At 53.6% G+C, this 26,103-nt stretch overlaps 1 protein-coding gene across 1 annotated transcript in view; it reads left to right on the forward strand.

Annotated features, from left to right (window-relative positions):
- Positions 1-322: 322 nt before the first annotated feature.
- The window catches only part of LTBP2 (latent transforming growth factor beta binding protein 2), a 50,021-nt gene continuing 24,240 nt past the window's right edge, over positions 323-26,103 (forward strand). The window contains exons 1-11 of the mRNA XM_029952647.1: positions 323-512; positions 1,053-1,259; positions 2,060-2,337; positions 3,384-3,486; positions 14,784-14,858; positions 17,810-17,932; positions 21,433-21,597; positions 21,846-22,061; positions 23,135-23,154; positions 24,275-24,314; positions 24,984-25,097. Of these exons, the coding sequence (XP_029808507.1) occupies positions 17,902-17,932; positions 21,433-21,597; positions 21,846-22,061; positions 23,135-23,154; positions 24,275-24,314; positions 24,984-25,097 (586 nt within the window). The 5' untranslated portion in view covers positions 323-512; positions 1,053-1,259; positions 2,060-2,337; ... (1 more) ...; positions 14,784-14,858; positions 17,810-17,901. The remainder of the gene's footprint in view (positions 513-1,052; positions 1,260-2,059; positions 2,338-3,383; positions 3,487-14,783; positions 14,859-17,809; positions 17,933-21,432; positions 21,598-21,845; positions 22,062-23,134; positions 23,155-24,274; positions 24,315-24,983; positions 25,098-26,103) is intronic.

Here is a 26,103-nt window from a genome sequence, read left to right on the forward strand (position 1 = left end):
TATTAGATTAGGAACACTGCCAATATTCAGCCATTTTAACCTGCAAAAATGGCAATTTCTAGTGGATCAACCTAAAATAATACTCCAGGAGGGATAAGAGTTAATCTGCATAAAGCATGAGCTTAATGGTTGGCACTTTGGCATCCCTCAATAGCTGTTGGACTGTGAGCTTCTCAAAGGTATTACCCTGCCCCCACTCTGGGACCTTGCTTCCAGGAAGTACTTAGCAAATGCCCTTGGGAGGGATCCTCCTTGACCCCATGGGCCTTTCTAACCAGCCTCTGGAGGTCACAGCTGTGCCTCTCAGCCCTGCCCCCTGGACCCAAGCCCTCTCTCTGCAGGGCTGAACCTCACTGAGAAAATCAAGAAGATCAAGATCGTCTTCACTCCCACCATCTGCAAGCAGACTTGTGCCCGTGGACACTGTTCCAACAGCTGTGAACGCGGTGACACCACCACCCTGTATAGCCAGGGTGGCCATGGGCATGACCCCAAGTCTGGCTTCCGAATCTGTAAGTCCTTTCCCCCTGAGATGGTTCCCAGGCCCTGGGGGCTGGGGGGTGGATAGGGTGGCCAGAGGGACAGGCTTGCCTTGGGCAGGAACCCAGACCTCCTGCAGGAAGGAAGTCCACTGCTCTCATGCTGTGGCTTCTGTGAGTTGTCCCTAGTCACACAGAGGGCTGAGTCCTCACCCAGCTCTGTCGCAGCCTGGTTGTGTGACTCTAGGCAAGACACATAACCTTCCCGAATCCATGTTTCCTCCCCAGAGAAGGGAGGGAGTTAGTAGTGCCACTGCTCGCCTGTCCCCCAGGTCACAGTGGGGTCTAGGCAAGGCGTAAAAGGTCACTTCAGGAAAGCAAGGGCTAGTTATTGTCTACACTTCTTCATTCCCAGCCTCCTGGAAAGTCCCTGCATTTCAGGGTGTGCTGGACTCCCCAAGCCACCCAGATTTGGGTTCCTGTTCCCCCTGATTCCCTGTGCTCACCTGCCGGCCATATGGTGGGTGCTGCTGTGTCCATCTACCAGCAGTCACCTTGAGGTCAATGTCATAGATTTCTGCCAGATTCCCTGCCTGAACGGAGGCCGCTGCATCGGCAGGGATGAGTGCTGGTGCCCCGCCAACTCCACCGGGAAGTTCTGCCACCTGCCGGCCCCAAATCTGGACAGGGGGCCTCCTGAGAGGGGTTCCCGCCACAGGGCCCTGCTGGAAGGCCCCTTGAGGCAGTCCACCTTCACCCTGCCTCTCTCCAACCAGCTGGGTGAGTGCGATGCTGGAGGTGCACTGGGTCAGGGCACGGGGGTGCTGGCCTTGTGGTGGAGGGCAGGAAAACTGACCGATCAAAGCTCCTTCCTTCTCTGTCCCCCGGGGCTCTGTTTCACTTGCTAAACTTCTCTTTGCCCTTCCTCTGAATTCATCAATATATATATTTTTGTCCCTCACCCCCTAATGGGTGCTGTGATGGGTGTGAGAGTATAAGGGCAGGGTCCTGCCTTCAGAGAACAATAGAGGAGGGCTGGGTAGGAAAGAATATCGTAAAACATTTCATTTCCCCTGACTTCCATTATCAGGTACCAGGTAAAGGGTACCAAGAACTACAGACTCCTATAGGAAGTCAGCAGATGGAGAGCCCCACTGATTGTGCTCAGGAAAGCTGTGTGGAGGGAGCCTTCAATTGGCCTTGAATAATGGATAGCCTTTGACTAAGCAGAGAGGGTGGGAAGGGTGCCCCTGCAGAGGGCCCAAAGGTGTGGATGTGGGGCTCTGCATGGTCAGTTGGGAGTTCAGGGGTTGTAGAGGATTGTGGGGGAGCTAGAATCAGGAGAGGTACTTTACTAGTTCATAATGAAGGTCCTTCATTGGAAGGTGCAGAGTGAAGGAGTTTGGGCCCCATCCTGTCCTCGCTGGGGAGTAGTCCTGGGGTTTGAGCAGAGAGTGAAGTAATGGAAGGAGAATTTGGGGGAGATATCCAGCCAGTGGCTTTACACAGTCCAGGGGTGGTGGGCCCTCTTCAGAAGGTGGGTCCCTGTTTCCTGGCTCTGACCCAGCCCCTATGCCCAGCCTCCGTGAACCCCTCCTTGGTGAAGGTGCACATTCACCACCCGCCGGAGGCCTCTGTGCAGGTCCACCAGGTGGCACGGGTGCGGGGCGAGGCCCCGGAGGAGAACAGCGTGGAGACCAGACCCTCACCCCGGCTGCCCGCCAGCCGTCACCACAGCCACTGGGACAGCAACAGCATCCCTGCCCGGGCTGGAGAGGCCCCCCAGCCACCGCCCCCAGTAGCACCCAGGCCTCCGGGACTGCTGGGCCGCTGTTATCTGAGCTCTGTGAACGGACAGGTGAGAATGCATCCCCTGCTTCAGCCCGGAGGGCTTCCAGAATAGTCACTGCCCCTCATTCTGCCCCTTCTCCGTCTCCTCGTCCTATGGAACGGATGTCTGCAGAGTCTTCTATTCCCCATTTGGGAGAGCTCAGGGCATGAAATGGCCTGAGTGAGGAGAGGGCTTCTTACTACCTGGGCTCCATTGGACCTTTGTCAGTGCCAGGCATGCCGAAGAGGACCCATAAGAGTCCCCCTCTGGAAGGGCATTGGCATCCTCTGGTCCCAGTAAATCCTGGCCTCTCCTGGAGCTGAGCCCAAGGACTCTGGTGCGTGAACAGTAGGGCTGTTAGATCAGATAAGAAAGAATTTGGTATTCAGTTGAGATTGGGGCCACAGAGATAGGGAATTAGAAAAGGCAGGTTAAACCCTAAAGCCTTGAGAGTAAAAGATGAGAGACATTCATCCCCCTCTGCCCCCCCCCCCGAGGCATCCATAGTCAGTGATGGGAAATCAGGTGAGTTTCTTGAATCTACGCATCTAAAACTACTGGCCAAGCCGGACTCAGGATGGTTTTGGTTAGGGTTGTGTTTTGGTGTTTCCAGAAATCCCTCCTGAAGTTAGGGAGCCAGAGGAGGTAGGGAGTAGCCAAGGGATAGGGACTCTGAGTCTCCTGATCCTCCTTGGCCTCTCAACTTGTAGCATCCCTGAGCCTAGACCCTGTTCATGGGGAAGGCCTGCATGGTAGATGACTCTGTAGTTCCCTGGAGTTTGATGGAGGAAAGCCCTCTGTGGGGTGGGGACATGGAAGGGGCCAGTTTGCAGACCTGCACAGAGCAGATCTTTTCTTCTCTGGGTGTGGCCTGCCCCCAAGTTTAGGGTTTGGTGGAATGGACTGCAGGTTTCTGTTTCCTTCCAGGACATCACCTGACTCTCTTCTCTCCTCCCTTGGGCGGAGGCATCCTGTAGCAGGACTTTGGAGTTGAGCTCCTGTCTCAGGTTTTCTGGGGACATCTCTGTGCAAGGCAGGGGAGTGTTTGATGGGTGTCCTGTCCTCTTTTCCAGTGTGCCAACCCCTTGCTGGAGCTCACTGCCCAAGAGGATTGCTGTGGCAGCGTGGGTGCCTTTTGGGGGGTGACCTCGTGTGCCCCATGCCCACCCAGACCAGGTAAGTACTAGCTGTCAGGGTCCAGGGTAAAGCTTTCCCAAGGCCTGGCCTTCACATCATCTCCCATCGAGGTCTCAGAGGCCAGGCAGGTAGAACAGGCTGGTAAACTGGGAAGGCTTTCCAGAGCTTCCCTGAGGGGGCTTCCGGCTGGTGGCTGGGACCCCTGACAGCACAGAAAGCTCAGTCCCACTTGCAGGCCGGACCACCTGCTCTATCTGATTGCCTGGGAGGGGTTCCGCCCTCTTGCTAGTTGTTCTGGCTCAGATTTTAGGGATCCTGTCCCGTGCTGGGCCCCCTTCTACACACCCACCTGCCCAGGTGTCAGGGGCCCAGTGGTCTTGATTTAGTGACTCAGCGTTTCCCTCATTCTTTCCCTGATGGGGCCTCCAAGCCTCCCCCTCACCTCCTCTCTCTCTGTTTCCAACCCACTCAGGGCTGAATGTCTGTCCCAGAATGTCCTCTGCCTTAGAATATGGGAAGCCCAGTTCCCCGCCCTCCTACGGATGGTGGGAAAACCTAACACATATTCTTTTGTTTGTTCGTCCGTTCATTTATTTGGCAAATACTTACCAGGTGCCCATGTGTGCCAAGCATGGAGGGTGTTGGAGTCAGCAAAATGCCCATTCATGCTGCTCTCAGAGATACCCACCTTGCAGCTGGGAGGTGGGTGGTGAGGGGCCTGTGCCTGAGTGCGGCACCTTCCACCCGCTCAGCCTGTCTTTTCCCTCCAGGCCCCACTTCTGGGCCCGGCCCGGGCCTGGCATGTATTTCTTTTGCCTGTCAACAATTGACTTGGTGCATTGGCTCTGTAGGGGGCCTGGCCCGGAGCCTAAAGGTGAGAGGGACAGGGCTGTTCCTAACTTCAGACTTGGTTGTGGAGCCGTGACTGTATTTTCCTAATTGAAAATAAGTCTGGATGATTTTGCAGTGCGATGGAACTTTTGGGGGAAGCGGCAGAGGGTAGCATTAAGTACCCAGACTTGAGCATGCAACGGAGAGCAGGTTCCAGTCCCAGCCCTGCTGGCTGGCCTCCCCTCTGCGCCGGCTCCAATCTGCACCATGGAGACGATAATAGTGCCAGTGGGGCTGCTGTGGAGAGGAGACGATGCACGTCCTTAGCTTTTGGTCAGTAAGCAGTAGCTGTTGTTATAGTTTCTAAAAAAGTATCCCTCTAAAAGGGAAAAGGGAAGGGACCCTCCGGCTCATGGTTGGGGTGGTGGGGGGATGGAGGGCAGGGGCAAGGCCTTGAACTGCTCAGCATCTCCCCCTCCAGGTCAGAGATGTTTTCACCACTTTTCTTCTCCACCCATCCCCCCACCCCCACCCCCACCCCCACTCCCTGCCCCAGCTCATTTCTGTTCCTCCTAGTTAGGTCCACCCTTGAGACTTCCATATCCCACATTCCATTTAGTCAACAGATATTTTCATTAATGAAGCACCCATCTGAAGAGCCCCTAGTGTGCACGCCCTGGAAAGACAGTGGAAAATGAGGCAGAATCAGAGCCTCCTTTCTCCAGGCTTACAGTCTGAGGTGTGGTGGGGGCATATACAGGTAGCACCAACCAGACAAAAGTCACATGCTGTAGGAACACAGCAGAACCAGGACCACAGATAGGTCCAATAACACCTTTGTACAAATTAGAGAAAGGTTCTACTTCCATTTGTTCAAAACAATCTTTACAAATACAAATCTAGGATGCCAGTGATTCTCGTAGATGTGGTGCTTTTGTGCAGTGCACAACCTGCACATCTGTTCCCTGCGTGGTAGGGGATCCTAACTCAAACTTGTGGATCGGGCAAAACTTCTTATAGGAGGTGACATCCAGGCCACGAGCTGAAGAATTGTTAGAATAGGCCAATAAGACAGGAAAGAGCTTAACAACCCAAGGAAATTGCATAGGCAGGTGAGACCAAGAGAGTGAGAAACAGTTTCTAGAGCACAGCACACCCAAGTGTGTGCCCTCACCTCCTCCCTGGCCCAGTTAGTGCCTCCCATCCCCTTCCCCCACGGCAGCGTGCAGCCCATCTCAGCAAGCTGGGCACCAGGGTGCAAACTCTGGAATGTCAAGCATTCCAGCACACCAAGCAAGAAATAACAAAGACCAGGGAATGCAAACATTTAAAACACATTAAAGTGCAGCTGGGCATTGTATAGAGACGGGCTAAGACTGAGGAGCCCTGTTTGTGTTGGCAGGGTGCCAGACACCTAGCTCCACGCCTGAGCCTGGGGCTGCGGGTGGGGAACGTTTCTCTAAGTAGGCATGACTAGCAGGCTACCGTGCAAGAGACAGAAGAGAGAGTGAGCTGCTGGGATGGGTTTGGGAATGGTTGGCAAGATGGGGAGGACTTCTGGGTTCGAGAACGTTCGCAGGCCTGGTGGCTTTGCCCCTCTGGGCCTCTGTTTCTCTTCTGATAAAATGAGGTGTGTCCCTCAGGGAAGGGCATTGTCATTCCCCAGTTCATCTAGTAAAGAGCTACGGGACTTCATGGCTTCCCCTGAGTCCTCGCTGGGCTTCTTGAGAGCTTGTCTGGAGGTTCTAGCAGGGGAGCGCAGCTACTCGTATACCCTTGACCGAAGAACGTCCTCCTCTATCGGGGATGGTCGTCTTCGACCGAACGCGCAGCTTTGGGAGGGACGCACATGGAGCAGTGAGGGAGGAAGGGGACACCCGCCTAGCCAGCCAGATCAGCCGAATCAACCCTGGCGATCAATGGGGTGACAGATGTCGCAGCCAGATCGCCCTCACATCCCTCGCTGGGCTTCTGAGGCTCCATACTGAGCTGCCAAAGAAGACTCCTGCAGAATGATGCTATTTCTGATGAGGAAAAGGATTGTCTTGAGGTCTCCTTTACATGACACAGACAAATCCCTTTTCTTCCGGAAGAATTCCTCTTTCTCAGGGCAATGGCTCAAGGAGCCTATGATCCCCTCCCTCCTCCCTCCACTCAGAGTGACAGATACAGCTGACCTTCCATGGCCCAGCCCCAGCCACGTCTTCTTCCTCGCCCTTGGGAGCTTTCGGAGCTTCTGCCGTCCCTCTGCTGGGTCCAAAGAGCACACTGCTCTTAAAAGCCACTTTGATTGAGGCCACATTTTGCAGTTTTTGTCGGAGAAAGACATCTGGGCTGACTGGAAAGTTGGCTGCTGTCCCATCTGGCCTGGCACTGGCTGTGTCAACGCCAAGGCCCCTTCGCCGGGGCAGGCGGGGCTGGCACTCTGCTCTCAGCCCACGGTGGTGGGCTCCAGCTGGCCATCTGTCCGTCCGCCTGGCATGGGATGAGTTCACCTCAAAACCCAGGCCCCTCTCTGTACCTCCAGGGACTGCTGATTCTCTGCCCCTTGAGGGCTTCTGCACCTTTCCATCTTAAAAGCAACAATAGCCACTGGATGCTGAACTTTTTACACTATGCTGGGCTCTTCACCTGCCTTATCTCACTGAATCACTGCAACCACCTGCAAGCTAAGAGTCTTTATCCCCACTTGACAAATGAGGAGAACGAAGCTCAGAGAGGGCTGGGCAACTTGTCCAAGGCCACACAGCTAGAACAGGGGAGCAAGGCTTCAGACCACAGAGTGTCTGATTCTCAGCTGACCAGGATCTCTCTAATCATTGTGGGGAGATTTAGGCCTGCCCAAAGATGGCAATACTCAGGACATTAGATTAGGAGTTCACAGCCAGGAGGGGGCTGCCCAGGGTTGTATGTTGTGTTATTTGTGCACAAAGGACATCCCTCCAGAAGATTGGGATTGAATAGACAGGCAGGGAAGCTACCTGTAGCTCAGGCCTAAGAATTCACAGAAATGTGTTAAAAGAATTGTCCCAGAGAGAAGCTGGCAGAGTTGTTCTGGAGGGCTAAAGCCAAGGCTCAGATGTTTCTGGTGAGCATTGCTCAAGGAGCATCTTACAAAAAACCACAGCTTATTGGGGGCACCAGGATGGCTCAGTTGGTTGAGCATCCAACTCTTGATTTCAGCTCAGGGCATGATCCCAGGGTTGTGGGATCGAGCCCTGCGTCAGGCTCCACACTGAGCATGGAGCCTGCTTGCGATTCTCTCTCTTTCCCGCTGCCCCTCTCCCCAGCTTGTGTGCTCCCTCAAAAACAAAACAAAAACCCCAAATCCAAAAACTGCAGCTTAGCAAAACCCAGTGGTATAATGAATGGGGCATGCCCAGAAGTACTTAGCTCCCTGCTGTAGAGTTGGGCTGCTACGAACAGGTTCGTAGAAGGAGTTGGGAAAGGAAATTTATTTTTGAGGGAGTGGAGGTGTATGTATATGTCTGCAAATGTGTTTGAAACCCTCAGTAGAAAGAGAGCTTTGGTTTGCCTTTGTGTTCCCAGGGCCCTTGACCACGGGGACTGCCTCAGGTGAGGCCAGCCCCTGGGGAGGGTGGGTGCATGAGGGGAAATGGGCAACTGGCAGGATTTGGGGCAGAGAGCACCACAGGGCAAGTCACGACAACCACTTCGTTGTCATCACCATCATCCTTAGCAACCGTTTCTTCTGAGCCCTTAATAAGTGCCAGGCACCGCGCTAAGTGCTTCCCCATTCCTCTGCATCCTAACTATGTCTCTGGGAGTTGGGTGTGACCGTCTTCATTTCACAGAAGAGGAAATTGTGTCCATGTGACCCGAGACCCCTGCCTTAGAGCAACTGTAACCTTCTTCCTATATGGCTTCTTGTGCACTTGGCTTGGAGAATTTGCTCAGCCGGGTTACCCCGGCTTAGGGAACAGCTGTGCTGGGGTGGGGCTCCTGTTCTCTGGGACTCTGGGTGAGACGCCCAGTTTCCTGCCCTAAAGAAATAGGATTTTTCAGAATTCCAGTTGTTGGGCTGAAGAAAAAGCAGCGTCTCTTTGGCTCAGGGATGCTCTGAAAGCTGCTTCCAAGGGACTCGAGGCCTCCTGGGAATCGTGTCTCAGCTCAAGTTAGCGCCCTCCTTACCCCAGAGCGGTGTCTGTGACACGTGGCATCTCTGGCCTGGAGAGGTCCAGGGAGGGCCGCGGTGGGGTTGACTGGAGTGGCACCTGTCTGAGCCAAGGGTCTGTCCAGACCCCTCTCTACCTCGCTGCTTGTGGTAACCAAGACACCCACTTTGGCTCTAGTGCTGCCCCGAGGAAACAGAGCCCATCTTTGGGTGGGATTTCCATGACCCTTGAGCGGGTCCATTAGGACTTCACCAAGCAGAAAATCTGGAATAATGAACATTACAATAATCTGTGACAAGTATCGTGCTCAGGGTTTCACACAGTAGCATTCACAATAGTCCCCAAGGAAGCAATTGTCATTTACATTTTACTGATAAAAAACTCAGAGAGGTTGAGTAATTTACACAAGTGTCTCCAGCCAGTGAGGGGAAGCAGCTGGCTTGCTGTCCTTGAAACTGTGTTATGGCAAGAAGGAAGGGAGGAAGGAAAGAAGAGCGGGAGGGAAGGAAGGAGGAAGGAGGGGGGAGGGAAGGAGGAAGGAAGGGAAAAAAGGAAGGAAGAAAAAGGGAGGAAGGGGAGAGCATGGAGGGAGAGAAGGAGGAAAGGAAGAGGGAGGGACTGATGTTTTGCAGGGACTTTGCCAAGCTAGCTTCAGTCTGACATTGATTGTTTCAGTCAAGTTGACCTTCATAAGCCATGAAACTGAGTCTCTATCCCCATTTGTTCAGATGAAAAACTCAAGACTGATAGAGGTTAAGAAAAGTGCTCCAGGTCACCCAGCTAGTCAGCAGAGGGCCAGGAATTCAGCATGGGTCTGGCTGCCCCAGAATCCACACTCCTTCTGCTTTGGGGCAGCAGAGGTTTCTTCCCAGCTTACCCACCTGAGATTTTCACGTGGAACGTTCAGCACCGATGCACGCACATGCCCCGGGGCATTGAGCTTCGCCTCATCCGGGGTGTGTGTATGTGCGCACGCGTACACGCATGCCTGTCTTGTCCTCTGGGAGAGGCGTGTGTGGCAGGGCACCCTCCACAACTCCCTGCTGTGGCCATCTGTCATCACAGGCTGAGATCAGCGTAGATTGTAAACAGCTCCGTGGCCAGACATATGTCTCCACCATCTCCCCCCTGAACTCAGTCGTGGAGTCAGGGCCAAAACTGTCTCCAGCAATTAGTCTGTCCTGGTTGAGACCTCCTTGGAAGTCCCAGCCGCCAAGGGAGAGAGTCAGCGGGGCAGGGGCAGGCTACAGCCAGGGGCTCCTCTGCTTCCTTCCTTGGTGTGTGAGTTAGCTCAGGTGCAGCAGTGAGTGGACGGGGCTGGGGTCAGGGGCCAGGAGACGTGAGGTTCTGGGCCATGCGGCTCGGGTTTCTGTACCGGGAAAGGTACACACATCTGCCCTACAGGCTTCCTGGGCGTTTTGTGATGCTCAGACTCCTTGGAGTTCCGGTTGATCCCCGCTGGCCCCTCAACAGCTGCTTGGGCTTTCGCAGGCCTAAGAGGCCCAAATGCAAGGTCACCGGCAGCTCTTCACATTTCTCTGTGAAGCACCCGTGGGAAGCATAGCTTAGCCCCTCTATTTCCAGACCTACCATTCTCTCTCTGCTTTCTGATCCGCTGTCTTCTCCTTGTGTTGGCTGAGGGGCTGTGAGGGGTAGGAGGGTCCTTCCCCATTGCCTATATTGACTCTCCATGGCACTTTGGCTGTCGACCTTGGGGGGCATTTACCCAGCATCTGATTAGCTCTTCTGACCTCCATCTGGGTACCGCTGCCTTTGTTTTTCCCATTCGTTCTCCTGATCCCTTGTTCAAGAAAAGGGAAGAGAGGGGTGAGGTAGGTCCTGAAGGGTACATGTCTCCCTGTAGCCCACAAACCCAAGGATTCCTGGCCTAGACAACTCTTGAGGCTTGTCTCGAGTTCATTGATTTATGTATTTGGAGGCAGTAGAGAGGGATGGTTCAGAATTTTTCCTCAGGAGACAGACTGCCTGGGGTCATAATCCCAGGGCCATCCACCAGCTCGGAGGCCTTGGGCCTGTTTCCTAACCTCCCTGGACCTCAGTTTGCTCATGCATAAAATGGGGATACTATCAGTAGGTCCTCTCAAGGGATTTTATGAGGATTAAATAAGTTAATACATGTAGAAACTTTATAATAAAGCCTGCTGCTTAGTAAGTGCCATTTTAGTGTTTGCTATTAGTCATCCCGTTTTGACTGAGTGCCCATAGTGTTCCGTGTCTAGAGATGTGGCAACAATGAAGACAAGGTCCCTGAACTCAAGGAGCTTAGGCTTTAGAGGGGGAGATGAGCAAGCAAACAGGTGGTCACAAGACAGCATTTTAAGTGTCATGAAAAAGGAAGGCCTGAGTGTGTTGAGAGTACTTGGGAAGTGACCTAGTGTGGGTGGCGGGGCTGGGGGCACCTGCCCTCCCTTGCCGTGAATCACAGCTCACTGGCTGCCAGGGTCGCTCCCGGAACTGCGGGTGGGTGCTGAGTTCCACCTGAGCCAAGGTTCTCCCTTCCACATGGCTGTCTAAACTTCAGCCTTCTAGGGATGCCTGGGTGGCTCAGTCAGTTAGGTGTCTGACTCTTGGTTTCAGTTCAGGTCATGGTCTCACAGTTCATGAGATTGAGCCCCACATCAGGCTCTGCACTAACAACTCGGAAACTGCTTGGGATTCTATCTATCCATCATTGATCCATTTATGTATCTGTTATCTATCTCAAAATAAGTAAATAAACATTAAAATAAATCCCAGCCTTCTATCCCCCAATGAGAGTGAGGCTGACTTTTCTAGATGGGACGCTGCAGGTAAGCTTGTAGGTGGCCTCCGTGAGGTGTGGGGAAGGGTCTCGGGGCCCTCTTTGGGATCAGGCGGGGGTTGCTGGCAAAATGGGAATTTCACCAGGGACAGTGGCTTTGAAATGCATTCCTCTCCTGAAATGCATTCCTCTCCAGAAGCCTCCCTTCATAGATTGCTGTCCATCCAACAGTTTCTTTCTTTTTATTTTTAAGCTCATTTATTTTTGAGAAAGAGACAGAGCATGAGCAGGGGAGGGGCAGAGATAGAGGAAGACACAGACTCCAAAGCAGGCTCCAGGCTCCAAGCTGTCAGCACAGAGCCTGATGAGAGGCTTGAACCGACAAACCGCCAGATCATGACCTGAGCTAAAGTCTGATGCTTAACCGACTGAGTCACCCAGGCGCCTCCAACAGTTTCTCTTAAGGCCAGCAAGAGGGCAGAGATCTCTGGGGAAGAAATCACTTTATAAGAAAAGCACGTGAATCTGTATGAATGAATGAACACAGCTCCTCTCAGTTTACACACTCCGCAGGTTCTCACGGTGCCCTGCAGGTGCCCGCTGCCACTCCACCCTGGTCCCTGGCTGTAAACCCAGCTCTGACCACTCATCAACCACTCATTGAGGAAGCGGGGTCCTTCTGCCTCATGATCCCCCCTCTCACATCTCAGTGCCACCCTGGCCTCCTGGCCCCTTCCCTCCCTCCCACTTTCAGCAGAGTGGCACATAAGGGATGTGGCCTTAGCAGCCAGAGACTCGGGTTCAGCCACTACTCAGCCCCCTCTGAGCTTTGCTCTCCTAATCTGTAAAATGGGGATAATGCTCCCTGCCTTGCAGGGTGATTGTATAGGAAACAGGATTCTCTGTGCCAGCAGCCTTGCAGCTCCGAAGCACCGTCCAGATGTTCTGGCATCGGCCTCGCATTATTCTTTTCCACCTTCTGCTCCTCATAATGTTTGCAGGCTGCATCTAATCAGCTTGCTTTCTTAGTTTTTCCAAACAACTTCCCCTCTCCCTTTCCTCCTCCCTGGTCTCAGCTGATGCCACCGGGCCCCATGCCAGGGGCACTGACGTTTCCCAGCCTCACTCTCATCCCTCTCAGTATCCGTGCATTCAGAATCCTCCTCTATCTCCACTGGGCCAGAGCCCAGTCCTCACCGTGGAACAACCCGTGAACCCTGAGCAAGACTGTCATCCATAGCGGGAAAGGCTTTATAGACTCAACTGACATTTTTTTTTAATGTTAAAAAATAATTAAGCTTTACAAATTTATATCCTCGCTCGGTGTGTATGGCAGACTGTCGGAGGTCATATTTGGCATGTGGAGGGTCCTCAGGGAAGAGCGGGGTTCCAGGAAAACATGGCACCTCCTCATGTTTGTGTTTGGCATATCATAACACGGACCACAACAGTGCTGGGTTGATGGGGTTTTTCAAATATGGGGTCAAGTTTGAATGAAAACAACCCTCACCACGTTGAGAAATGACTCTAAAAAAAATTCCTGCAAAGAAACAGGATTCAAAATAATACTAATGGCATAATCGCCAAGTAATCATTGTTTAGATTCAGTGCTGCCACTTCTCTGACATGTAATTAACCATATTCCAAATTAAAAATAATCAGGACCTCTCAGGCATGACCCAGAATGGACCCCAGGGTCCAAATGATCAAGAAGGCTGTATGAAATCATATATCATTAATAACGGATTTTGCCCTGGGGGTGCCTGGGTAGCTCAGTCAGTTAAGAGTCCGACTCCTGATTTCGGGTCAGGTTATGATCTCACAGTTGTGAGATGGAGCCCCAACTGGGGCTCCTCACTGGGTGTGGAGTCTGCTTGGGATTCTTTCTCTCTCCTTTTTTTCTCTCTCTCTCTCTCTCTCCCTCTGCCCCTCTCCCCTGCTCACCCTTGAAAGAAAGAAGGAAGAGAGAGAGGGTGTGAGGAAGAAAAGAGATTTTGCCCTAAGTGTCTAATGTGCTGGGAAACAGCAGCTAATGGCAGAGTAAAAGCTATCTGGATTCAAAACACATTTAAAAACGTCGAGATGCTCAAACCTTGCTGTACGATTGGATGGAAGTATAGATATCTCTAACATGTCTCTTGGTATTTGCAAGAATCAATTTCAGGGATAACAGATATGAAGAATTATCTTTTTGTAAACTGCTAAAGAAAGGATCAACCACAAGGCATATATTCCCAACAATAAATGACTTCTTGAATAAAAGAAGCTTTTCCAACAACTCTGGAAGGGTAGTTGCTGGTGCCCTGACTAGAATAAAGAGGAATCCAGGTGAAGTCATAGAGGTGGAGAGCACTCTCTGGAAAATTCTCTCACTGTAGCATTCATAGACAAGCCATTGCCACAAGGAAGTGGAAGTCAGAAAGAGACAAATTGCTAGAGGAAATCATCATGTGGTTAACTATGTAAAACAAGATCTGTAGGGTAGAACGGGATCTTTATGGAACATTCCACATCTGCTGCCTTCTTCTGTGATGACAGATGCCTGTCAGTAATATGCTAGCTGCTAGAGCTTTTCAAGAAAAACAAAACAAATCCAAACCCTTTGAAGTATTCCTCTGGAGGCTGACATGCCAGTCCATCCCTCCAAGATTTTTCTTTTTCAAAGCACCTTTTTCTCTTTAACGTACAGGAGAATGTTATGCCATCAGGCAGGGCGGTATCAGCACCAGAATTCTGACACTTATTTCCTTTGGTCAGTCTAGAGTCAGACATCTGCCTGGTTTTGTCTGCTGTTAACTTCAGGTAGGGCTACTGTTCAAGAGACTTGTCCCACAGAGAGAGCCTTTTGAAAATGGCTATTTGGAAGCAGTTCCGTCATTATGGGATTTGTTGCTATGAGCCAACTCCATTTGCACACTTAAAAAACTGGAAAACCGGAATTTTCTAATAGACCTTACATTTGTAAGGACCACTGGCCGACCTCAGGGGAGATGGAAAGCCTCTAGCATCACACAGTGGGTGACTGTGAGTGAAAAATGAATGGTGTGGCTTCATGAGTGCGGTCAACAATGCGCTTCCTCCATCTCGAGCTGAGATACCTTGTCAGCTATGGCGGCATTAAAACCAAGTATCAAAATAAACAGCTTAGAATTAGACTGTGAATTGTTTATCTAGAGGTTTAAAAACTAATAAAATAACTATAGGTGTGTAAGATGTAACCATTAGGAGAAACGAGGTGATGGGCACGCAGAACCTCTGTGTGACTGTTTTTCGTAACCTCCTACAAATCTATAATGACTTGAAAACCAAAAAAGAAAAAATTATATCAATAAATGAAGCCATTTAATCACATTATAGTGTAGAACATTGGTATATACAAGACATATAGTCACTGAGTGTCATTTCTAGTAAGAGCAAGTTGAGCCAAGGGTAACCTGGTGAGAGCCAGGAAAGGGATTGCGGTCAAGATGCCATCACAAATGCCCATGGTGGTGACTTGGGGGACAGAGCCTCACACTGTGGAGTGGGTTGTACCCCACTTTTCAGCACGGGTGACAGAGGAACCCAAGGGGCTTCCAGTGAGACTCATCTATATCTTCACTCCTTAGCCTCCCCGGTGGTTGAAAATGGCCAGCTCGAGTGTCCCCAGGGATATAAGAGACTGAATCTCACTCACTGCCAAGGTAAGGAAGACGGGGCCAAGGCTGGGCTTGGGGATGGGAAATGATGAAGGTCTGATGATATCGGGGCACTTCCCCCCATCCCCAAACAGAAGGAGTTAGTTGCTGAGTGGTCTTCTCCGGGTACCTCTAAGCCCCAGCTTGGGAGAGCAATGGGGGCTGCTGGTTCCAGGGGCCTTAGGAAGTCAGGGGGATAATGACAGAGCAAGGCTAGAAAGGACCTGGGAGCTGAGCCTGTCCCTCCTGCCATCTCTGCCTGCCCCCACCAGACCTGGGCCAGGTGGGTCTCTGGAGCTGAGGGTCTGTATGTGAAGGTATTGCCCTGGTCCCTACATGTTTACTTACCTCCTGGGCCATTCTCCCTAGATTGGGAGGACTTCTGACTCTAGGATCAAGTCAGCCTGAGTTGATGGGGCCCTCTGTGGACTTTCCCTAACATACCTCCTTCAGCTACTCACACCTGCCTCCCACAGCTAGGAGGGAGAAGAGGGACGGAACAGGGGACCATAAAGTTTGGTCCCTGGCCTGGCTACCCTGGCTGACAGGCTTTCTAAGGCCAACCAAGGCCTGGAGCACATTGCATTACAGAGCCGCCAGAGGGGCAAGGCCCAGAGGCACCTTAGGACAGAGGAGTGGGAAGATGGTCTCAGCTGTGGCTTTGTCACTATAAGGAGTTCCAGTGGGGATAGGGGTAGGGACCAGAGGACTGAGGGTCCAGAAACCTTCACTGAGGGGCAGCTGCTGCCACTGAACCGCTAAGACTCTGAGCAGGGAGCCCCTGTTGGCTGTGCACCTGGCAATAGGAGAGATGAGCAGGGCCTTCCAGCAGGGAGGCTCCCGGGGCTGGCAGAGGTCAGGGGGGAGCTGAGACAACCTGTCCTTTGGAGAACTAGACACACTGCTGTCTGTCTGACTTGCTTTGAATGAAGCTGGTTTAGAGACAGGGGATTGACCCAGGTGGCTTCCTAGGTACCTTCTTCCTGGAGGCTTCTTCAGGAGAGAGGGATCTGAGGAAGTCCTTGGCGGGGGGGGGGGGGGGTTAGGCTAGTCCTAGGGGATTTTTAGGTCATGGATAAAGTGTTTGGACCAGACAAAAGGGCAGGCCTCTGACCCAGCCCAAAGTCAGACTCCCCTGGAGGCAATGGGGACTAGTAGACTGGGCAGTGGGTGTGGAGAGAAGCCTTTAGTTTTGCCCTTGGAGGGTACAGCAGAGCCATTCATATCTCAACTGTCCCCAATGGCCTCTCCTTCTGGCTGGTTTCCCAGTGCACAGGATTAAAGTTATTCCCAGGATCTCAAATGAGCTTTCAGCCCTCCTTCCACTGAGCCTCAGGGATATAGGAAGCCAAGGGGCCCTCCCCCAGGAGACCCTGCCCCTAAAACCTCCCCCTTCCCATATCTGTGGTCTTGGTCTCCATATCTGGGAAGGGATCTGCTCACCTCTATACCCGTGTGCATTACCCTCCTCTCTCCAGCCTCCTCTCCTTCCTCGGGATAGTTTTGGGGTGTTGTCATGAACTGCATTGTGCTAGGTGCTAGTACACAGTGACAGATAAACATGGCGGCTGCCCCGGTGAACACAGACACTTAAACAATTACCACAGGGTAAGTGCTCTCGCTGGAAAGAAGCTCTGGGTGCTGTGGGATCACATGGTAGGGGCCCCTTCCCAGATTGGGAGGGTAGAAGGAGGGCTTCAGGTGACACCTGACCTGGACTTAAAGAATGGGTAGAGGTGACCAGCTCTGGATGCAGGCATTCCAGGCTGAGGAAACAGCACAAGCAAAGGGACAGTTTGGGCTGGCTGGAGTACAGCCTCTGTGACAATGGGAAACAACACAGACATACCAGGGCCTCGCCAGGGCTGCCCACCACAGGCTGTGGGGAAATATGGTGGAGGGCATTGGATGCCCTGTGAGGGTTTAGGGACTCCCTCTAGGAGGTGAAAAGGGACTCCAGAGGCATGTCAGATTTGCATTTAGATACTTAGATATATCATTATGGCCACAGTCCAGGGGCAGAGGGAATCTGTTCCCTTTCCTAGATCTCAGTGGCATCTTCCCAGGCACCTCCCTCCCAATTGGGTATCCTGCCAAAGAGTAGTTGGGCCATCCATCTCCTAACCCCTTCATTCCTGTGCTTAGTGCACAGGCTTCCATGAACCCTATGGGTGAGCAGGTGACACTGGGTCGCCATGTCTAATCTCCTGGCCCTGGGGGTGGGGGTGCCCTTCACAGATCTCCCACACTTACCATCATCAACAAGGGTCCCACCACCAAGACGTCTTCGAGCTTAGAGTAAGGGTTGGGATTTCCCCTTGGTATGAAATGTTTTTGAGATCACAAAGGAAGCCAATGTCACTCCCTTGTTTGAAGAACAGCATTGTGCTCCCACTGGTCTTGGAGGATGTGTGTGGCCTGCCTGAGGCCTTCCGCCTCCTGAAAACATGGCCTCCAAACCCTCCACCCCTCAGTGCTTGCCTCCAGCCTCCTGCCTCCTCGTCTTTGCTGGGCGCCTCCATCCTGCAGCCCACTGCAGATGTGTTCCCCACATCTTGGGGCCTGCAGAGTCTCTCCAGGAAGGCTGAATGTGGGGGACTAAGCAGATGGTTCTCCATCCTCCAACCCGAACTGTGCCCTTATCTGCTCCCCTTGTGTGCATCCCAGCCTGCTACCTACAAGCTGGGTGACTTTGGGCAAGTTACCCCTGGAACCTGCTTCCTTGCCTATAAAATGAAGCCACGTGAACCTACTTGATAAAATGGTTGGTAAGAATTAAATGGGGTATCCTATGTAAGCCACCTCGCATGGTACCTGGCACACATGGCAGCTTTATTGTCTTTTTTTTTTTTTTTTTTTTTTTTTTTGAGAAAGTGTGTGAAGAGCTCTGCACCGGCCCCTCCCCTCCATCAGGCCTCGGTGGGGCGGGCGCTCACTCACATCCTCCAACCCCGCAGATATCAACGAGTGCCTGACCCTGGGCCTGTGCAAGGACTTGGAATGCGTGAACACCAGGGGCAGCTACCTGTGCACCTGTAGGCCTGGCCTCATGCTGGACCCATCCAGGAGCCGCTGTGTGTGTAAGTGCTGGCGGGGACCAGGCTTGGGGGACACTGGGAGGCAAGGTGGGATCCTCAGGGTACCGCACCCTGCCTCCCGCCAGGCCCAGAACAGTAATTTTCCCCAGGCTCCATCCCAAGGCCCAGGAGTTGTGTCTCAACCTGGAGCTGGGCCCAACATACAAACACTGATCTGCCCCCGCCTGCTGGAGCAGAGATGGTTACAACTTCAGTTTTGGTTTTTGGCGTTTCTTTGGGGGCTTTGCAGTTTGGGATTTTCTGCTTCTGTTTATCCTCTAATCCTTTCTGTCCTGTCTGTTGCCTCATTCACTTTGGGGGGGATGTGTGTTGCCTCTGCTCGGATGTCTGGCTGAGCTGTGGCTGCCTCTTCCAGGGCCTGACCTTAGCAGCCTGGTCACTTAACTGTAGCCCCTTCTTAAAGTGCCTGTCTGGGGCATGAATGGCACGGCTGCCTGACCTCCAGGCCTTCCCATAGCGTGTGGTCCGTTATGGTTCAGAATGTGTCTGTGTCCACGAATACTTTCATGTCACTGGTCATGTCAGCACCGTGTCTGTGTGTATCTGTGTGTAGCCCCAGCCAGCTGTTTCCAGTGGCCTCTGTGGTTTCCCGTCAGGAGAGGCCCAGGCTGGCAGCACCCCCAGATAGCAGGACTGATGCCACGGCCCAGACAGGGCTTTCCTTGGGCAGGGAGGCCTGACCAGAACTGAATAAAACCAGTCCCGACTGGCATCTGCGAAGTGGCAGCCCTGCTCAGCAGAGCTCCCCGGGCTGGCCAAGCCCTCCATCTACAAATGAGCTGGTACTGGGTCAGGGGAGGCCACAGGATGAGCAAGGCTCCAGTGCCACCCAGAGGGAGCGCCTACGTGAAGGGAAAGAGAAGACGGGACCCAGTAAGTGTCTCCAGGGGGAGGAGACAGTAAAAGCCTTAAGAGGGGACGGACACCCAGAGAGTGAGGAGGCCCAGAGTGGGGAGAGCCCCTCTGGCAGCTCTCAGGAAGACTTGATGGTGACAAGACATGTGATCAAGGCCCCCAGAGGCATCTAGCACTGTTTTTTCCTCATCTCACCCCCCACTGAAGATTGCTTTATTAGGCTGGCATATTTAACACCTGAAGTGACTTGACTTTTTAGTGCCAGAAAGAAACCCTTTCTGGGTTTCTGGGAGTTCTATATCCTTTCTCCCTCCCTACTGTTACCCCCTCCAGCTGCTGATTTACCTCCCTGTAGGTGGAAAGGGGTGGGCATGAAGTTTCTCTTCCCTTCCTTTCTGAGCTTTGCCTTCTTCCCTGCCACCTGACCAGGGCCAGCAGAGCAGTCTACAAGTGTTGCTTTGTGCTGGGACAGCCTCCTGATACTTTCAACCACGTCACCTCCATCCTGGGGCTCAAAAGGACTAAGTGCCACCGCACTGGTGGTGTAGGGCCTGCTTGGGATTCTCTCTCTCCCTCTCTCTTTCTGCCCTCTCCCCACCTGTGTATGTGTACGTGTTCTCTATAAATTAATTAATTAATTAAACAAACAAAAAATAAAAGGACTGAGCCACTCCTTACAGTATTGCAAAGGAAGTAGCTGCCCGAAGCATAGATTATAGCTGGAGACCCAGGCTCATGCACTGACCAGTGATTGGTCTCTGTATGTAGCACATAACCATTGACAAGGCACTTTCATGTATGTCCTTGTGAAGAAAGTGTATCAGACAGGGGGCGCCTGGCTGGCTCAGAGGAACATGTGACTGTTGATCTCATGGTTGTGACATTGAACCCCACATTGGGTATAGAAATTATACTTAAATAAATAAGCTTTAAGAAAGAAAAAGGAAGAGGAGGAGGAGGAAGTATATTAGTCAGGCATCTTTGGATTGCAAGTGACAGAAACCCAACTCAAATCACTGTAAGCAAAAATAATTAATTGGTCCACATAACTAGGAAGTCCAGGGGTAGGTGTGCCTCAGGCTTGGTTGGATCCAGGTCTAAACAGGTCTTTAGCTCTGTTTCCTTTGTGTTGATTTCATAATTCCTTCAGAGGTGGCCGCCAGACACTCAGACACTCCAGGCCTACATCGCCCAGCCTTGCAGACTCCAATTTAAAAATAGAGAAATTGGGGCACCTGGGTGGCTCTGTTGGTGGAGCGTCTGACTTTGGCTCAGATCATGACCTCACGGTTCATGAGTTTAAGCCCTGTGTTGGGCTCTGTGCACACAGCTCAAAGCCTGGAGCCTACTTCAGATTCTGTGTCTTCCTCTCTCTCTGCTTCTCCCCTCCTTGCACTCTGTCTCTCTCTCAAAAATAAATAAATATCAAAAATAGTGAAATAAAAAGCATCTCTAATAATTGCATTTTCTAATAACCCATGGAAAGTTCCAAAGCTGATTATTATTGGGCATAGTTGGGCAAGTGCCCATCCCTGACCCACTCACTGTGATCAGGGCTATGGACTCTGTCAGCTAGGCAGTGGAGTCAGCCTCTAATCCACACGGACAGAGTGGGAAACGGAGTAGATCCCATAGGAAAGCCAGGGTGCTGATACCAGAATACAGGGGCATAGATGCCAAGCAGGCAGAAACACAGTTGTCTACTCCCCATGGAATTAACATCATCCTTATTTTACATGTGAAGACGGTAAAGCCCAGAGAGGTCACACAGCTCCTGGAGGAGCAAGGATTGGAACTTGGTCTGCTGAGTCCTGGGCCCTGACTTGGACTTCTCCAGGGTCATTAACTCCTAAGCTTTGAGTGTTGTCCTCTCTACCCATTTCTCATCCCTTCGTCTGGCCCTACAAGGAATTCAGTCCGTTCCAGCATGGCATGGCCTTTGTCTTCCACTGAGATACACAAAGGAAGGTAGTGTCTAATATTCATCATCAAAAGATGAGAACAGAGGCCGTGGTGGTGGTATTATCATGTAAACCCAGCATAACTCACACTCACAGGGGTCCACAGGATTTTGATTCGTGGATCTCACCATCCATACTCATTGGTCCAGCGAGCATTTACTGAATGTCCACATGCACCAGACACTGCACAGGGTGCCTGGGCTACAAACAGGGCCAGGACAGGGGCCCTGTCCTCAAAGCTCCCCATCAGACCGTTGGCTCTCACCTTGTCTCATCTCCCCAGGGTGACTCTAGCCCTAGGGCACACTTCTCCCCACCCAACCCCAGGTTTGTGGTGGGCTTTTGTAAATGCTTGTGAACTTGGCCCCTGGAGACAAGCACATACACCCCTATTTCCTTTTGTCAGGCTTTCCATGGGAGAGTGGGAATCAAGGGACCCCTCTAACAGGTAACTCGAGGAGATATACCAACGCCTTCCACTGTGGTTATTCCTCCCAACCTTCTTTTGAGCACTTTCAGGGCCCAAACCTGCAGACTGAGACTCAGGCCAGGCCAGCTGGGTGTGCGCCACCAACAGCCACTCCCATCGACTGCCCCCACCCCCACCCCTCCCGCACCTCCCCCGTGCTGGCCACCTGCCCACACCACCTGCCGTGTCTATTGCAGCTGACAAGGCCGTCTCCATGCAGCAGGGGCTGTGCTACCGGTCGCTGGGGGCTGGCACCTGCACCCTGCCTTTGGCCCAGAGCATCACCAAGCAGATCTGCTGCTGCAGCCGAGTAGGCAAAGCTTGGGGCAGCAAGTGCGAGAGATGCCCCCTCCCTGGCACAGGTAAACGTCTTTCCTTGTCTCAGCTCTGGCCACCAAGGGGCTTCCTCCAAGCCAGTGGCCCACCTGGACCTCACCTCCAGCCAGAAGACCCTTATCTTCCCTCCTTCCTGCTCAACTCCTTACCCCAACCTGGGTCCCTCCTCCCTTGCTGCCACAACTGCTTGTCCCCCAAAGGGAGGGGAGGGAGGACCCTGGGCTCCTGCAGGAACAGCACCTCTCAGCTTGTCCTCTGACCCATGACCTTGCAGAGGGCTTCAGGGAGATCTGCCCTGCTGGCCACGGCTACACCTACTCCAGCTCACATATCCGCCTGGCCATGAGGAAAGCTGAGGAGGAGGAACTGGCCAGGCCCTCCAGGGAGCAAGCGCAGAAGAGCTATGGGACCCTGCTCGGGCCAGCGGAGAGGCAGCCGCTCCGGGCAGTCACCGACACCTGGCTGGAGGCCGAGACCGTCCCTGACAAGGGTATCTGGGCTGGGGGAGGTGCCTGAGGGATTCTCCTTCCCCCTCAAAGAGCCAGTGGGTGTTTATCCTGGATCCCTGGCTTCCCAACTCTGGAGCATGGGGGAAAGGGGGAGTTGAGAGCAGCAGTCCCCAGAGCCTGCTCTCCTGGCCTGGCAGGAAGGGAAGGCTTTACCTCCTTCCCCTCCCGTATGGGGTCAAAAGTGCCCACATCCCAAGGGTTGCTGGTGGAAGTAGGAGAGGTCAACAGTAGCCCCAACCCCAACCCATGAGTCCTTTCTGGCCCCTGGCCTCGGGCTACGTAGCTTCTGGGGCTGGTGCTTGCTGCTAGACCTTCAGGGCTAGTAGGGAGATCCTGGGGAGTCTGGGCACAGTTGACGGCCTCCCCTGGCCTTAGAGTCACAGCGCCAACGCCAGCTCAGCTGCCTTGGGCCAGGGAGGCACAGGCTGGGAAGAGATGGCCTGAGGCACCCTGGCAGGAGCCCTGGGAAGCCATGTGGCAAGCACACCCGGGTTACTGGTAGCACCGAGCGCAGGAGGCCAAGGACGTACTAGGACCGGGAGAGCTACATGATGGCCAAAATTGCTCCAGGAATCTGGAATAGACAGGGCAGTCCGGACAGAGCCCCAGTCATGGGGACTGGACGCTGGCCAGGCGAGGAGCAGCTTCTCTCTTTCTAGAACTGTTGCCCTGGGCTGCAGCCCAGAGGTGGAGTGACCTGATGTTGCTGAGAGGCTTGAGAGGGAAGAGGTGGCAGGGCAAAGAGGAGGGTGACAGCCAGGACAGATGGGTGGATCAGCCCGGGCAGGGGCGGGACTCCTGTCACAGAGGCCTTAGAGGAAGGCTGGAGGCTTCCTCTCACCCAGAGAGCCACCTCGTAGGCTCTCCAGACCAGGCATTCTGGGGTCTGTGGTGGCCAGTCCCTGCAGGCCAGGAGGGGCAGAGGCTGCACTCTCCACCGCTGCCCTCTGGGGTCAGGTCAGGAGGTCAGTGACTCCACAAGCCTGACCGGGGGTGGAGGGAAGAAGGCAGGCCCTCTCCTCCCTGAGCTCATGCTCTCACCTTTCCTTCCCAGGAGACTCCCAGGCTGGCCAGGTGAGTGCATTTACCCACCAGGGGTCGGGCAAGCGTGCCAGAGAGGAGGGCAAGGTAGCCACTGAGGCTGCAGGGCAGTGTGCCCGGAAGGAGGAAACGGAGACAGAGGGGTTATGTGTGGGGTGTTACCCGGAGAGATGCTGGCTTTGGGGTGGGAGACGGTGTTCACCCGAAGATGTGGTTTCACCCCAAGGGAAGTCAGAACAATAGCTCTCATGCAGGCAGACTCTCATTAAGGGTGCTCTGGGGCCCCCTTCAGAAAGGAAGTAGGAACAGGTGGTGTACCGCAGATAAGGTCTGGTTCCAGATGAATTCCCGACATAGCACTTTCTGAGCCTGGTGTGCTCACAGGCTCTCCTCTGTGGGTGGCTCGCCGGGAAGCAGAGCTGCGGCTGGCTTCACACCACTTCGCTCCCTTCCCTGCACCCAGGACTCCCCTGGGAAGGACCAAATATCCTCCTGGGAAGACATCCCACGAGAGTGAACCTGCTTTTTCCCCTCTCCAGTCCCTACCCCGTCCCCTGCTCCTCCAACCTGCATACCTGACTGTCCCCAAACCCCGTGCCTCCAGCAAGCTGCTTCTCTCCCTGGAGAAGTATGTGTTGTCCTCCTAGACCAGAGTCTACTTCTGTGTCCACACAGCCCCCAGCCATGCTCCTGGCCCTCCGTCATCCCCTGTCCCTTCTCTCCTCCTGGTTCACCGCTGCTGTCTGTGAGCTGTGGTGAGGGACACCAGGTATGGCCTTGGGTCTCGGTGCCACAACGCTGGTCCTGTGACCCTAGGTAGGCTAGTCAGCCCCCGGAGCTTGTGTGGCTTTGTCCGGGCTCATAGATCCCTGAGAACATTGCTGATGTGACACAGATCTGGCACCCCACATACATCAGTTCACTTAATAATTACAACCTACTGTCCTAGGCTAGTTGGCCAGATTAATTCAGACAGTGGACATAAAGTGCTGGCAGAAAGCCCAGCATCTAGGAAGAACTCATCAATACCTGGAATGAATGAGAAAGGAAGCGCAGTAGACGGGAAGCCTGGAGGCAGGGGCGAGTGTGGCGGAAGAAAGCGCATGAAGAGGGGTGACAAAGGAACCAACAGTGCCCTTCTCTTCCTGTGCAGGTCACAACCAATGTTACCCAAGTACCTGCCTGGGTCCCAGGTGAGTCCCTCCTCCTAGCAGCTCCCGGAAAGCAGAAGGGAGGGAAGGAGAGACCATGGCGTGAGGCATGGGGCTCAAATCAGATGAGGTCGCGGATGGTGTGACATGTGAAGGTTATTTTTCTGCAGGCTCTATACACCTAAAGTGCTGTAAGGTTGGTAAAAGACATCGAGACACAAATATTTCCCTAGCCACAGCACCCTTTTTGCATTTTGTGGTGCCATTTGGCACATCAGTGAGACCAAAGAGGAAGTGGTGGCTGAAGTAGGGGCCAATCAGGTCGCTGGAAAAAGGTTGGAGCTCTGCAGAAGCCAGCTTTCAGAAGCCACTGGGGTTGGGTACTGTTTAGGGGCTCTGTCTCCAACTAGCTAGCTGGCCTTGGACAGGTGGTTGTTTCCATGGACCTGTCTCCTACCCTGTGAAACGAAAGCTGAGACCAGATGTGCTGTAGGGCCCATTAGAGCTCTCAGATTCTCTGACTTTCTTTGGAACGGACAGGTAGGGAAGTTAGGACAGAGCCCACTCAAGGCTCCACCCCTGGCCCTTCTGGACCAGCAGGAAGAGGGAAGGGCCACTGCCAGCATCTCTGGAGGGAAGGCTGCCTGGGAGTGCGAAGGCAGGTGACCAAGGGGCCCTGACCCAGCTGCTCTCTCCTCGCCCCCACTGCAGGAGATGCCATAGAAAGACCAACATCACCACTTCCTGGACAAGAGATTCCAGAAAACCAGGAAGAAGAGCAAGTGACCACCCCCCAGGATGGGCTGGAGGCCCTGGGCCCTGCAGGTACCTGCCGTCAGCCTGGTGAAGTGTGGCTGGTCAGAGCCAACTGCAGGGCCTCCTTGCCCACCAGATGAACAGTCTAGTGAATCCTGCTCACCCCATCATAGGGTGCCCCTGAGGAACACAAGAGTCCTGTCAGGAGCACCAGTCAAGTGGGGAAGGAGAAAGAAGGGGTAGGCCTCCAGGGCGCCCCTTACTCAGAGACCTGGGAGAACCCAGGGGCCTCTCAAGGAGCCTCTGGGAGCCTGGCTCCTCCCAGCTGTTGATCCTGAGTCGGCTGAGTGCCCTGGCAGCGGGCAGCCTCCTGCCCACAGAGCCGGCCAACTTTTGGGAAGGAAAGCGGTTCTGTTCTCAAGGTTGTTGAACTGTCTGGGAGCCTGCGTTCCCCCTCTCTGGCCGGCTACAATGGCGAGGGGTGCAGCATGGGGGAGATCCCTGGCAAATCCACCTTGCTCTGGAATGTGCCCTCCTCAAAGGCTCATTGTTTACGGAACTGCGGCTCCCTGTGCACATGTGTGCTCACATGCGCATGCCCTCACGTGTGCCTCGTCAGGGGCTGGCTGACCTCTTAACCTCACAGACGGAGCTCACCTCAGGGGAGGGGAGATTTCGAGAGTTCTAACAAAGAGAGAGAGACCAGGAACAGTCCAGAGAGTGTAGGGTGGAGGAAGAGGCTGGCTGGCCTTCCCAGGCCTGAACCGGGGTGTCCTGCCACCCTTCCAGGACCTGTCTCCTCCGTGCTCAGTGCACTTCTCCAGCGAGCATCCTTGGCCCCCTCTGCTGGGCAGGCAAGATGAGCTGGGTTAAGGGGCTCCCTTGGGGGATTCTCCGACAAGGAAAATGGGCCTGGAGGCAGGGATAGGGGCGGGAGGGGGGCAGGAGGAAGAGCCCAGGCAAGGCTCAAGCCAGTGGCTCTCAGCTCCGTGGGGGGACAGAATCTCCCCCCCCACCCCCCCCACCCCCCCCCACCCCCGTCACCACCCACAGCTTAATCCCCTTCTCCTCTGCC

Source organism: Suricata suricatta, chromosome 9 (genome assembly GCF_006229205.1).
Source record: "Suricata suricatta isolate VVHF042 chromosome 9, meerkat_22Aug2017_6uvM2_HiC, whole genome shotgun sequence".
Taxonomy (NCBI): Eukaryota; Metazoa; Chordata; class Mammalia; order Carnivora; family Herpestidae; genus Suricata; species Suricata suricatta.